General features: G+C 33.1%; 1 protein-coding gene across 1 annotated transcript in view; it reads right to left on the reverse strand.

The window, feature by feature from the left end:
• LOC110998252 (interference hedgehog) overlaps positions 1-13,705 on the reverse strand; it is a 76,807-nt gene that overhangs the window by 36,699 nt on the left and 26,403 nt on the right. Inside the window, exon 2 of the mRNA XM_022266839.2 lies at positions 6,493-6,552. Coding sequence (XP_022122531.2) covers positions 6,493-6,544 — 52 coding nt within the window. The 5' untranslated portion in view covers positions 6,545-6,552. The remainder of the gene's footprint in view (positions 1-6,492; positions 6,553-13,705) is intronic.

A 13,705-nucleotide genomic window follows, 5' to 3' on the forward strand; every position in this document is an offset into this window, starting at 1 on the left:
TATACATTTGTTTATATGTATATCCGTAAAAGACAAAAAATACATTAATTTTACAATTACAGCTTCCTTTGATATTTTTTGACGTCAAATAAAATTAAACCTGCTTTGAATAAATCTCGTATTATACATTTAAAACTCGACCATCTAAGTAATTCGGGTGCATATCACACTCTATTAGGAGGGACAACATAGTGAGTTGTTAAATAGCATGTAAATAATACTATCACTGTAGTTTCTGTATGTTTTAATAATGTGACTCTAACAGGAAAAACAAAATTACCAGTTTTTTTACACATGTTACAGCTAAACGAGCAGAGTTTGAACAGTGTAAGCCTAGATGCGGTTCTTAAGGAGAATTCGATTCCAAGATGTATCAAAAATGATTTAATTCATCCATATTATATTCATTCATACCTAAACTATACCGTTACCATCATCATCGGACATCGAGGCAGAATACGAAATTACACCCGTATAACCTGGACGTACTAGAACCAGAACTGAGCGTTTAAGGCAATTTTTGCCGCGCACTATGTGGAACCAGCTGCCCACTAAAGTAGTTTCTACTTAGGGTCCTTCAAAAAAAGGCCGTACTAATTCTTAAAAGGCCGGCAAGGCGCTTGCCAGCCCTCTGGTATCGAGTGTCCATGTATTATCACTTAAAATCAGGTGCGCCTGCCCGTTTGCCCCATGTTCTATAAAAAATACTAAAGGGCGCACATGACATAATATATGAACATTAACTACGATTATCAGATGTTTTTAATCGCCCGTTGAGTGAATTGACAAAATATCTCCTTCATGCCAGTTCATATAATGATTATGGTTAGTCTTTTAGTAAATACTAGCTGACCCGGCTAACTTCGTTCCGTCTAACAGTCTAGTCATGTTAATTATAAATAACATTAATTTAGGATTTCATTAAGACAATAACATTAATACATTTCTTGCACATACAGAAATGTTTTATTGCGTGACATTGGAAAAGAAGAATGGCGGTTTTACACATTAGGCTTCTTCTCTCTACCGCCAATATTGCGATACTGCATTTTTTGATGAGGTAACACATGTCTTCGATTAATATCAAAGCCTGGTTATGCATCTTCTCATAAAGCTGAAGATCGGAATTTCTTAAGCTGACACGTAATCAATGTAAAATGATGCGTATTGCGTAGTTTTGTCAACCACGTGGTGTTGGAATTCGTAAAATCAATTTATTGTTATTCGATAACATATCCCATATTTTATTACTTATTCCGCTATTCGGAGCGGACATGAATCCACCAAAAAAGTTATAAGTAATGTTATAGGTAAGTGAACTAACACTACTTTGTTTTATATATTTGATTTTAATGTATCACTGTATTATGTTGTGTATGTGTTTGTGTTGTTTTGTATGTGTAAATAGAGACCACATAGGAGTTTTCAGTAACTGTAGCATTGTAAATTTGTTTCTAACAAGTCAATAAAACGGATTATATTTGTTTCTGCGAAAGTTTCGCGCAAAGAAAAGCTTCGTGCTTATAAAGACATTTTACAAGGTGTTATTTAGAATAAATTAAGTCTGAACAAGAAAGTAGATGCGGAGTTAACTAAAGTTTTGATTAAAAAGTTACACACTCGCTGCAACTCCTGTTTATATTCATATTCTGGTTTATTTTGAAGAGCTTTTGCGAGAGAGTTATCTTACTGTCTAAATAAGCGATAAAGCGGACACATTTCTGCATCTGATACTTTACACATTTTTAAAAGTACCTTTTTTTGTGTCCGGCTATTTTATGAGACAATTATTATGCACTGTTTAAATATGGTATGAAGCAGACACATTTCTGTGTCTGAAGAATTTATATATGTTCTTTAAAACAACTTATTATTTCTTTATGTATTTTGTTACACAGCGTGGATAATTAATTTTTCTTCGCAATCTTGGAAAAAGCTAAAGGGGTGGTATATTGTATAAACACTAACTTAAAGGTAAATGAATGTAGTAATCACATTTTTTACTTAGGTAACTTTAATGACGTTGTGGTTTATGACATTTTCCTTTGAATTATTGTTATGTAGAGGGAGGGTAAAACTTGCTGAGTTTCTTGCCCGTTCTTCTCAGAACAACGCCTCCTGGTAGTTTGCAAAGGGATTGCGTATTTTTACTCTTTCGCGAAATTTCGTAAACGTTTTTAACATTCATAAGCATGCCCTAAGACGCATCTAAACTGAATGAACGAATTTTAATTGATTGATAAAGCAAAATAGTGTTAGCTTCAGCGTGGCACTCTCATCTCTAAGCTTGAAGGTTCAATCCAGCTGTGCACCAATGGATTTTCTATGTGTGCATTTAATATCCGATCAAACGGGGAAGGGAAACATCGTGAGGAAACCGGCTTGCTTAAGACCCAACCCAACGGCGAGTGTCAGGCACAGAAGGCTGATACCTACCTGCCTATTAGATTGACAAATGAACAGATACAGAAATCTAGCCCAGATCTGTATCCGGGCCTTAGATTTCTTAATTAATTAAACTAGTAAAGTCATCGTGATTCAGGATGGTGGTTGAACTTGCTGTTCAAGTTCTGTAACTTGAACCATCATTCTATTCTCAACTAATTGAATTAATTAAGAGATTAGCAGCTATTGCTGCCATTATCTAAAAGTAAAAATTATTTTAGGCCAAGAATTGGGTTAAACTTTTTTAAAGAGTAATAGAAATTATTCTTTAAAAAAGTTTCATTACCGCGATATTGGATCTTTCTGTGCTTTGACAATTTAATGTACAGTTTTTAAAAACTAGACTCTAGACACTTGAGTTGACTGTCAGTGTTATCTGTCAAAGATATTCTTATAAATATATCTTAATATATATATTTCTTGTGTGCGTGTGTATGTGACTGAACTCCTCCTAAACGACTGGACCGATTTAGACGAATTTTTTTGTGTGTGTTCAAGGGGATCTGGGAATGGTTTAGATTCACAATTTTGTCCGCTGGACAATGTTTTTTTAATTAATTTTCAATTTATTAGTTGTTGTTGATTTTGGAATGTTTTACATTGGATCCGACAGACGGCGCTAACATCGCAGTGTCAAATTTTACATAATATTCGAATTTTAATTTTAGTCTGTCCCGAAATTTCAAAAAAGTTTTGTTATCATTGTGTTATATCGTGTGTGACCATGTGCTGGATCATTAGATATTGTCATAACATTTGAATAATAATTTTCATCAAAATGGCTTATTAAAAATTGAAATTTTGAAATTAAAGACGTGTAGACAGGACAACGTCTGTCGGATCCGCTAGTGTATATGTATAAATACATTCTCGTTAATTGAACGTATAAATAGGTATTAAATTGTGTTTACTATATTGGCTTAAATTCATACAGTTTTGTTAGCTTTTAATATTTACTTAATTAAACTCTTATGATTTTTTATGAAACATAATCTTAAAAATCTTGCTACTTGCGCATGTGCAATAGTTACTCATTCACTGCCCGAAGTGGGATCGTCGGGTCGAATTAGGGAATAGATTATAAAAGAGGTGCGTACACATGCGCACGGGCAAATCCTTTGTTCAAGATTAAAGTTATGGAATTTACTTAAAATCTGCGATGTGAATTATAGTGATCAAGTCATTATTAAAGAGTTTAATTTCCTACCCTAAGAACTAGCTTTTACAGTATATAAATCGAAGATTCCATTCCTACATTTTCCTACATTAATTAACACGAATATACAGTCAAATACTGCTAAATGGTACTAGAATTTTAATGCAGTAAATATAAGTACAAATATTAAGCCGTCTTTGCTTTATTTGAGGGCGCATTTAAGTCTACAATAACCCATTTTGGTGCTACCGGATTATTTATTTACAACTGTCGAAGTGTGTGTGACTACCTGCTGTATCCGCTTAACATAAAAAACCGTAACGATTACAACGCTACTTTACTGAATGACAAATTATACGTCATCTGTCTTGAAGCAGCGATGGATAATGAACATGGAATTTTAAACGATATCTTTTGTTGAACTCATCAATTGTGATACAAAGATAGCGTAAGCCGAAAGCTATCGTTTATACACAAGATGGAAATGCTGTAGATATTTATTGCTTTATTAAGCAATAATTTAATAATAAATTAAGTTACCAATATGAATTTGAACCAAACACTTATGCACGTCAAAAAATAAATAAACATGTAATACCTCTAATTTTACATTTACTGCCAGTTCTCAAATCAACGGCGTAGACCGAAAGAAGAACTGGCAATTAATTCTCCGCCACTATTTTTATCGACAAGTTTTTAGTTTTACAGAATGTTTGTAAGGAACTGCCATTACATCATGTTAATGTTTAAAGAACTTTATTTCGCCATAAGCCGTCTTAATTTTATTCAACTATGTTCATTCTAACATGCATCTGTACTGCCTTTTTGAATTTGTCAAACACTCCAAAATTACGAATTTGAAATCGTAATTGATTAAATAATTGCACACCCCTGTTCCAAATGACATCTTAGGTAATAAAAAATAATTTAACATATGCATTACATTAGTATTTGGGTACAGATTTAGGGCTTCGGAGTCCACATACGGTTGTTAGTTTCTTAAGTCTCACTAATACATTTTATTATCTGGTGCAGTTTGTTAATGCATACACTACATATAATGTATAAATTGATGAAAAATGAAATTTATTACATATACATTTAAATACACTTCTCACAGTCCTCAATCCAGTCTCACAGCTTTTAAGCACAATTTAATATTTCTGTAATATTTTTAAGTCTGTCGATTCGAAGAAGTGGATTCGTCTAAAACCAGCAGAACGTTTCTATTAATCTTTTAATATTGTATTCCAAATAGAGAAAAAACGTTTTAATAGCCAGTCTCAATAGAGATTACCTGAGATATGGTCTGAAGTATATTTCTAAATACATTTTTGTGTTCATCATTTACAAAAGAATTTATATATACCTTAAGGCAAGTCTCGTCGTATTTCTATATATGTATTTAATGTAAAAATTTAGCCTTTGGCCACAAAAGCAATAGAGACATTAAAATTTTTGGGGAGAGGTGGATGGAGGAAGTAGAAAACATATTCATATGTAATTAAGAGAAACAAAATGTAAATAGTATAGAATTAAAAGTGAATTTTATTATGTATGTATTGCCCTAGCAGCTTCAGCGTGCGACTCTCATCCCTAGGTCCTAGGTTCGATTCCCGGCTGTTCCTCAATGGACTTTCTACGTGCGCATTAAACATTCTCTCACATGGTGAAGGAAAACATAGTGAGAAATCAAAACGTCGTCTCGCGTTTCAGGCAGACGAGACTCACCCAATTGCCTATTAGATTGACAAATGATGAAACAGAAATATGAGAACTGATAAAGATTTTTATAGATAAAGATTATGATCCTGCCGCCCATGACCACTCTGAATTCCAGAGGGCTCACAAGTGCGTTTCCGGCCTTTTTAGAACTAACTTTAATCATAACCATTCATTAAGATATCTCTTGTTTTTAGGTGATAAACTATGAACAATGTTATATCATCCAAACAGATAAATGCTCTAAATATCGTGTTAGAAACTAGTTTTTGTCAGAGAGATTAAAACTTCATGTAAGTTAAGTGCTTGTTACTGCAGTGCCCTATATGCGACGAATGCACTTAGAACAAAGCAACCCAGTTTTAGTTTCAAAATTAACGCGCTTTTGAACATTACAGAAAAATAAGGCCATACAAAATAATTGTACCATCTACGATTATTTTTTTTTTTCTTTATTTTACAAAATAATATAATATCACAGTGTGTTACATTAGAAAACCGCTGTGTTTTTTTTTTATTCATGTAACCATCTTGTCTAGGAGCGCGACAAATGCATATAAAAGTAGTTTTTTGATTTAGAATTTACTTTGGTAATCGTTAATGTATCAGATATACCTTTTTTGGGTAGGCTATTTATTAGCCGTGGTAGCAAATACCGCAACGTTCTCTACGTTTTTACTCTCGATATACACAGCCGAACTTGCGTGAAGTCTGTACGTCGTGCTCCAGTCATTCTTCTATAAATAAATAAATCAGTGGCAACCTTTTTAATCTACACCTCAGATTTCTGTATCTGTTTCATGCTCATTTATTAATCTAATAGCCAAGTAGGTGATTAGCCTCCTGTGACTTAACTAACTTGGGTTTAAGGTTTTAATACGCGTTATATTAATTAATTTTAATTTTAAATAACTTAATATAATTTGAAAAAAATTATATTAAGCGTTCCTTCAGCGTTCGAGCAAATGTCAAACGCGTACATAGAAAGAAAGTTTTGAAAAGTTGGTGCTCAGCCGGGGACCGAACCTAAAACCTCAGGGATGATATCGCACGCTGTCACATTTTAAATCATAGATATAAGACATCTATAATTTGTCTATGACATTGGCATCTGGCATTTACTGGCTTTCATTGACGACTAGTGCATACATTGATATGTCAAAACTAACCTGCCAGTACGGGCACGATGGCTACCAGCAGCAAGTGAAGGTGAACAGCCATCGTAACTCCTGGAAGAAATAAAATAGCACATTAAAAAAAAACATTGCATACGAAAAATAGTTTTAGTTTTAAAATATCTCTAAAATTGTTACCAAGAAATACATTTAATTAAACTTTATAATAGTAATTAACAAACACTTATCAAAAAGCATACAATGTTTATAGAACCAATATAAATAAAAAAAGATATAATTAAATTTTATATTTTTATTGAATTTACTAATAAGTTTGTTATGGAAGAGCTGGGAACTCTGATACAGATATTTCTTTACTAAAAAGAGTGCCCAGAACTTACACATTTTAATTTAATTAAGGTAACCAATTTAACATTTTCAAGTTCCTAAGTCTCACAGTGTAAGACAGTGCTTGACCGATTTATAGTATTAATTCTGTTAATAAACCGTTATTTTGATATTATACACGTTAAGAGTGGCCCACCCCAATATTGTTGGGAAGAAGATTTTAGCATCATCATCAAAGGCTATACAGCTTTGGCTTTAACCGCCTCAAGTATATTTCGCCATCGCCATCCATTTCGTGCTTCTTGCCAACGAACCCCTTCGAGTCCTTGACAACTCCAACCACCAAGGTACGATTAAAAATACATATAACCCATAATTTTTACCGTTTTAACACCAACCCCTAATAATCTAAATGGCGAAACGTTAAGTATTTATGTCGGCTAGTATTTTTATAGAAGTATGTTATGTTATCTGTATTTAAGTTTCTCTTTCAATAACTGAATCTGAATAGAATTGTAATGATAGCCAATTAAATCCAAAGCTCTTTTTCATTTAAAACAAATCACGAAGTTATTTTCAGGCCGGGTAAGGGTCTCGATAAATGTAGAACCTTTTACGAAACAAGAACTGAAGTAGCAATTAATGTCTCGCTTTCGTTCAACATTTTAATAGAACGTACGCAGGTAATTGATTTTGCATGTTAGATGTAATTTAATTGATGAAAAACATGTAAAAAGAATACAAGTGCACTTGATAAACTTTCACACATAAACACGCTTTTTCTATACTAATACATATTATAAATAGGAAAGATTTGTATAAATATATATTGTTATACGAATTGGCTCAAAAACTCTTTCACCATTGGAATGCTACATTATCACTGATTAATATGGGCTATTTCAATTGCAAGAAAAAATAAGGATCCCTATTAAAATTACAATAACCCAAGGTGTAAAAAAAAATACTTCTATGTATCATTCTTAAACTACACAAATGGACATTTCAATAAAAAAATGAGTCTCTGACGAAATTAAACTACAAGACAGCACCAAAGACATATTTTTACAAGCATAGTGTAAACGTATTAGCTACAGAAAGCGATTCTTATTATTATTATGAAGCTTAATATAATATAGGCTTTAAACAAAATTTAAGTTAGATATATTTTTGTGGTCTTGTTTTTGTATGGCCCTTTTAGGGTAAGAGCCTGTTCCATATTTTTCCATTTCTCTTTTGAGTAACATTTATCCAGTATAAGTTCAGTTCTATAATGTCATCTGTCTATCTTTTCTTTTGTCGTCCTATACATCTCTATCCAGTAGGTCCAGTCCATTTTGTTTTTCCATTACCATGTAAGCATTAGAGAGTGTTCAAGTGCATCTGTAAGTTTTGTTTTTTACGAATATCAACATTTCTTGTTTTGTTTATTCTCCTCAACTTTAAGATGCTTCTTTCCATTGCATGCTGGCACGACAGAATTTTTCTAGTTGTTTTTTTAGCAACAAACAACAGAAAGCTATACCCCATATTTTTTTTATAACTTAAGGCAATCATGTTAAGTCATGGGCACCTATTTAGTCAATAAATACTTCAAGGAGTCATTACTACCCGAAACTGTTTTTGGCTAGAGGGAAGTATTTTAAGAACTAAAGCTGCGTATCGATTACAACCCCATTAGAAAGTACTACAATGTATAATTCTGAATTTAATCATTTATATAATTGAATAAGTATCGAAGAACACTGGTTCTAGTACATCGTCTAAAGGACAATATTGCATAAGGGTCTACACAGAATCCAGATCCGATTTCAGCTAATTGACAAGTAATATCGTTATCTACAAGTGGCAACACTAAAGTGGTTTGTTTATGGTCGATACGTCCATTAGTATTTAAATTAGTTCCCAGCCTTCGATATTCTCAAATAGTATTCGATATCAAATATGAGATGGTGAAATCTGGAGTCCCGTAATTACCAAAAGTGTGACATAGTAGATGCATGATACATTAGATAAGCATTCTGCCTGTTCTATTAAAAAAGATCAATAACACTTTGTTTTTTTTATAAGTAGAACAAGGAACAACAATTTTTTTATAGGCAAACGGGCAAGAGCTCATCTAATGCTAAGTGACACCCATGGACACTCTCAATGCCAGAGGGTTTGCAACTGTGTTGCCAGCTTTTTAAAAATTGGTACGCTCTTTTCTAGAAGGACCGTAATTCCCTTGGTTTGGATAAACTTCACTGTGCAGTACATAGTGTCAGCCTTTTCGACTGATTTTGTTTTTATAAATAGCGTAGAATGTTTTTAACGGATTAATTCAATATTTAAACAAAGAAAGTAATCAGTATGGGCAAATTTAAAATTCAAATACAAATTGTATTTTAGAACGGCTAAAGAAATGGCAGAGGAAAAACAGTCGTTTCGACTGTTTGCGTTCGTTTACTGGAGCGTTAGTAGCGACACTAGAGTTTAATTACTAAGAATAGTTTCCTTGTTTACTCGAATAAAACTAAATGTTCTACTTAAAGTGTCTATGAATATTTAGTTGTTTCAGATATTTTTTTTTAACTATTTCATCATTTTTTTTAAATACCAAAAACACACTAAGGGCTGACCCTTGGTGCCTGTACCCACCACAGAACATATTTAAATTGCTTATTTAACAGTTAAATAGAAATAAAATTAATAACAATAAAAACCAAGTGAGAGAAAAAGACCATTTTTATAAATATTCCTAAAAGTTTAGAGTTTAGTTTTAAAGTATCAATGTTTCGATAGTTATGCAGATTATTTTAAATTATACTCATTAGAATGTCGGCGGAGTCAACAAGACTTTTTATTTTGCACGATAATGGTCAGATATATAGCCCCTATTTGCAGTCGTTTATTTCTCTAAGAACCCCTCCACCGTATTGGCAAGATACTCACAATTGAGCATAACATGAACATGAATTATGTACCTGCATAATTTGCGTCTCGAATTTTATCTATGACACTATGAGGATATTTTCCACCCCACCAAAGAGGATGTGAGGAAATATTTGAAGACGCGGGAAGACTGAATTAGTTTAGCAGTAACGATTTAGTTTTTATTCGAAATTTAAAGTATTAATTGTTCTTTTTCTAATGTGAAATATCTTTTCTTTTTATCTGTTTCATATACATATATTATTTATCTATGTAATCTGTTTTCGCTTTGTGTATTGTCCAAGTGTTTTGTTGTATAATATGTATGTTATTAAGATTTGTAAAGCAGTGTTGGCCTAGTGACATCAGCGTACGACTCTTATCCCTGAATTAGTAGGTTCGATCTCCGACTGTGCACCACTGGACCTTCTTTCTATTCCGCATTAAACATTCCTTCGTACGGTGAATAAAAACATCGTGAGAATTGATTAACCGGCTCGCCTTAGATCCAAAAAGTCGATGGCGTGTGTCACACAGGAGGCTGATCACCTACATGTCTATTAGATTGATCATGAAACAGATACAGACATTTAACGCCTAGACCGTAAAAGGATGTTTTTTTTTTAATTTATGAGGGTGAACCATTAACAAGGCGCGGAAAATTAAGTTGTCCTTCTCCGCACACATTATTTGCACGGACTATATTAATGTATACGAAGTTAGCTTGTATGGGTTAAAGGTTCAGTATAAGCATTTTTTTCTTTCATCACTATAGTAAGTCTGCGTTTACAGAGTTATTTTATATAAAACTAGCGCGCCTCTCCTTCGGTAATTTGGTAAATCATTTCGGGATTTAAAAGGTAGTACAGGCAGGCAGCTGAATTTTAATTTCTTTAAATGGTTTATCTCAAATGGAGTGTTGTGGGAAGTTGTGTCCTATTTCCTGTAAAGCCATTTTGCTCTTTTAATTTGTGAAACGACATGAAACGTAGTAAAATCAAATAAAATAAAAAACGTGGAAATGTGGTTAAGTCTGCGTATATACACTAATGCTGCAAACTGATTTTAATAACTTTGTACTAAATATATCTGTTATCTGTGTTGCATTATTAGTTTTTTGTAATGAAGTTTTTAAAATGAAATAGAATATCTTCTTTAGACATATTAGAAGAAAGAAAAACAAATGATAGTAATATGGAAGCAACATTTTAAAATATTTTCTTTTTTTTTCAAATCAACTTTTTCAATCTGCAACCAGCCAGATTCAAATAGTAGAGCCAAAGAGATTTCATTACAAGTTTATAAATACTAAATGCAAACACTTTTGCTTTATCTGTATTCTTGAGTAATTAGGAGTGTTAAAGTTTATTTAAATTAATTATTTCCTAGAAAAACTTAAGAGAAAATTCATAATTTTGGAATAAAATTGTAGCAGATTGTGACAAAAAGAAAATCAACTTGCAGACTGAATGCTGCGAAACGAGTATCCACGCGAATTTAATTTTATTTCTTATTTCACCGGAAAATAGGTGTAAAATATTTTTCTGACACAGAATTCTTGGGATTTGAGCTTTTAACAAAACAATTAGAAAAACGGACTCGAACAAATTTTTTAATTTTTTTTTATTTACGAGTGTCTGTTCTGTTTATTTTTTTTAGTTGGTACCTACCAGATAAGGAACTGGTCAAAATACCTATAACCCAGGCGCTTTCATAGAGAATCTCATGAAAACTGAGCGAGAGCGGAATTTCATGCATGCATGCATGACCCCTCTAGCTACACCTTCAAGATAAAGGCGTAAATGTATTTAATTATTTAGCTATATGTAATTGCTAAGTTGCTTAGAAGATATATTTTCCTTTATTTTTGTTATCGTTAAATTTTTTTTTGTAGAACAGGGGGCAAACGCCCATCACCGCAAATCACCTGATGTTAAGTGATACCGCCGCCCATGGATACTCTTAATGCCAGAGGGCTCACGAGTGCGTTGCGGGCCTTTTAAGAATTAGTATTTCTTGGGTCACACTGCATCTTCAACCGCATTTACCATGGAGAGTGTTCAGAGGAGTTGTTCGGATTAATAACTGCAGCTGAGTTTCATCATCTGACGTCGAGGCAGAATACGAAATTTCACCCGTATCACCTCAACGTCCGCCGTTCCACAAATGAGCGTTTTTCAAGGCAGTATTTGGCGCGCACCAGCACTATGTGGAACCAGGTGCCCACTAAAGTATTTCTGAACTAGTTCCACTCAGTATCTTTTAAGAAAGGAGCGCACCAGTTTCCAAAGGCTGGCAACGCACACCTACTGGCAATGTCAATGGCGGTATTGCTTAACATCAGATGAGTCTACTTCGCGGGTGCCCCATTACGTTAAAAGATGTCTGTTGTTTGTGCCTAGACCTGAAAGGGGACACAAGTCACAACCGTTCCGTCTGTCAAATGTATATAAGGTTTTATTTTCAGTATATTTACATTTAGCCTTCTCATGAATCTAAGAGTGACTATAATCAAATATCATACGTAGATGCATAAATTAATACACAACCAAACGCAAAACCACTCGTTCATTCAGAACTGTAATCGGAACACGTCATTCACAATTTAATTTCATTATTATTCACACCGTGTATATTGACGTATTCTCGCTAATCCTCGAACTTATTAATGTATCCTTGAATTTACTATACAGGATGTTAGCGTTATTTGATACCAAGTTTAGGTTTTCGCCTTCTATGAGGGGTCTGAAATGGCATCCCCATTTCAGACCCCTCATAGAAGTCAAAGTCAAAAATCATTTATTTGATTTTTTTTATTTTATTTTTTAATGGCTTTAATTTGTGCCAACTGGGCACAAGGTACTTCGCCAGTGTCGTGTAGATGGAGAAGGCACGAAGGAGATTGATCGGTAAAAATAATTATGAACCTAAAAAATAATTGTTGGAATTTGAATCATTTATTCATATAGGTAACACAATGTACACTTATGAACGTCAAAAAAGAAATATACATTGAATGCTTCTCATTTTACATTTACTGCCAGTTCTCAAATCAAGGTGTAGAACGGAAGAGAAGGACTAGGAATAAAATCTCCGCAACTGTTTTTTTGAAAATGAAATAGCTATTAAGATTTTTCTAAAAGTACCAATATAAATTCAAAAGTTCATCAGAAAATCAGAAATTTTTTTTTGAAACACATTTATTTCGTAAAAGGCTAGGTTATCAGCCTCCATGTCTAACAAACGCTGTAAAAAAGACCTCTACATAAAGTCAATAGAAATACGTAACTTGCCCTATTAGTTTGGATAAATAAATATATTAAATACGATGAAGATGTATTTGACTACAACAAAAAACAAAATCGAGAGCTGATTTAATTTTTCGACTTACGGCTCACCTCAAGCTGGAAAATTAGAAATTAATATTATTTTTCAAATCTTTAGGTGATCTGCTTCATAAATCAAATGATAGGTAGGTTTAAATCTAACCTAACATTTGATTGACACCATGTTACATCCTTTTGTAGCGTCCTGTAGCGCAAATGACTAGTGTTTGAATATTATTAATACGACCGTTAATTGGATGACAGGTTCATCATTTCCTGCTTTTTACAAGCATGGGCTTCCGTAGGCTTTGACGGTTGAGATGTCACATAACGTCCGTTTCACTTGGTAAACTCAAAAGGCGTGTTAGCAGGTCCAGGTATATATACAACAGAAATAGATAGGTTACTCTATAAAAACACTGAAATTCACCCCCCATTAGATCGATAAGGTACAAGTTTAAAAATTTAACGCATGCTTACATTACTATACAACTACAAAATTAGGTAATGCGTAATTTGTTAAATTACATTATTCTAAATATTCTAAATTCAAAAAAAAATTGGACAAGCCAATACATAGGGAAACGTATTTTTCTTAAGAAATTAATTTAAAAAAAAGTGCGTGCGTACATAGTACACATTTCAGAAGTGATACATCTTTGTAAATAATTATAATCTAC

This window comes from Pieris rapae, chromosome 19, assembly GCF_905147795.1.
Source record: "Pieris rapae chromosome 19, ilPieRapa1.1, whole genome shotgun sequence".
Classification (NCBI taxonomy): Eukaryota; Metazoa; Arthropoda; class Insecta; order Lepidoptera; family Pieridae; genus Pieris; species Pieris rapae.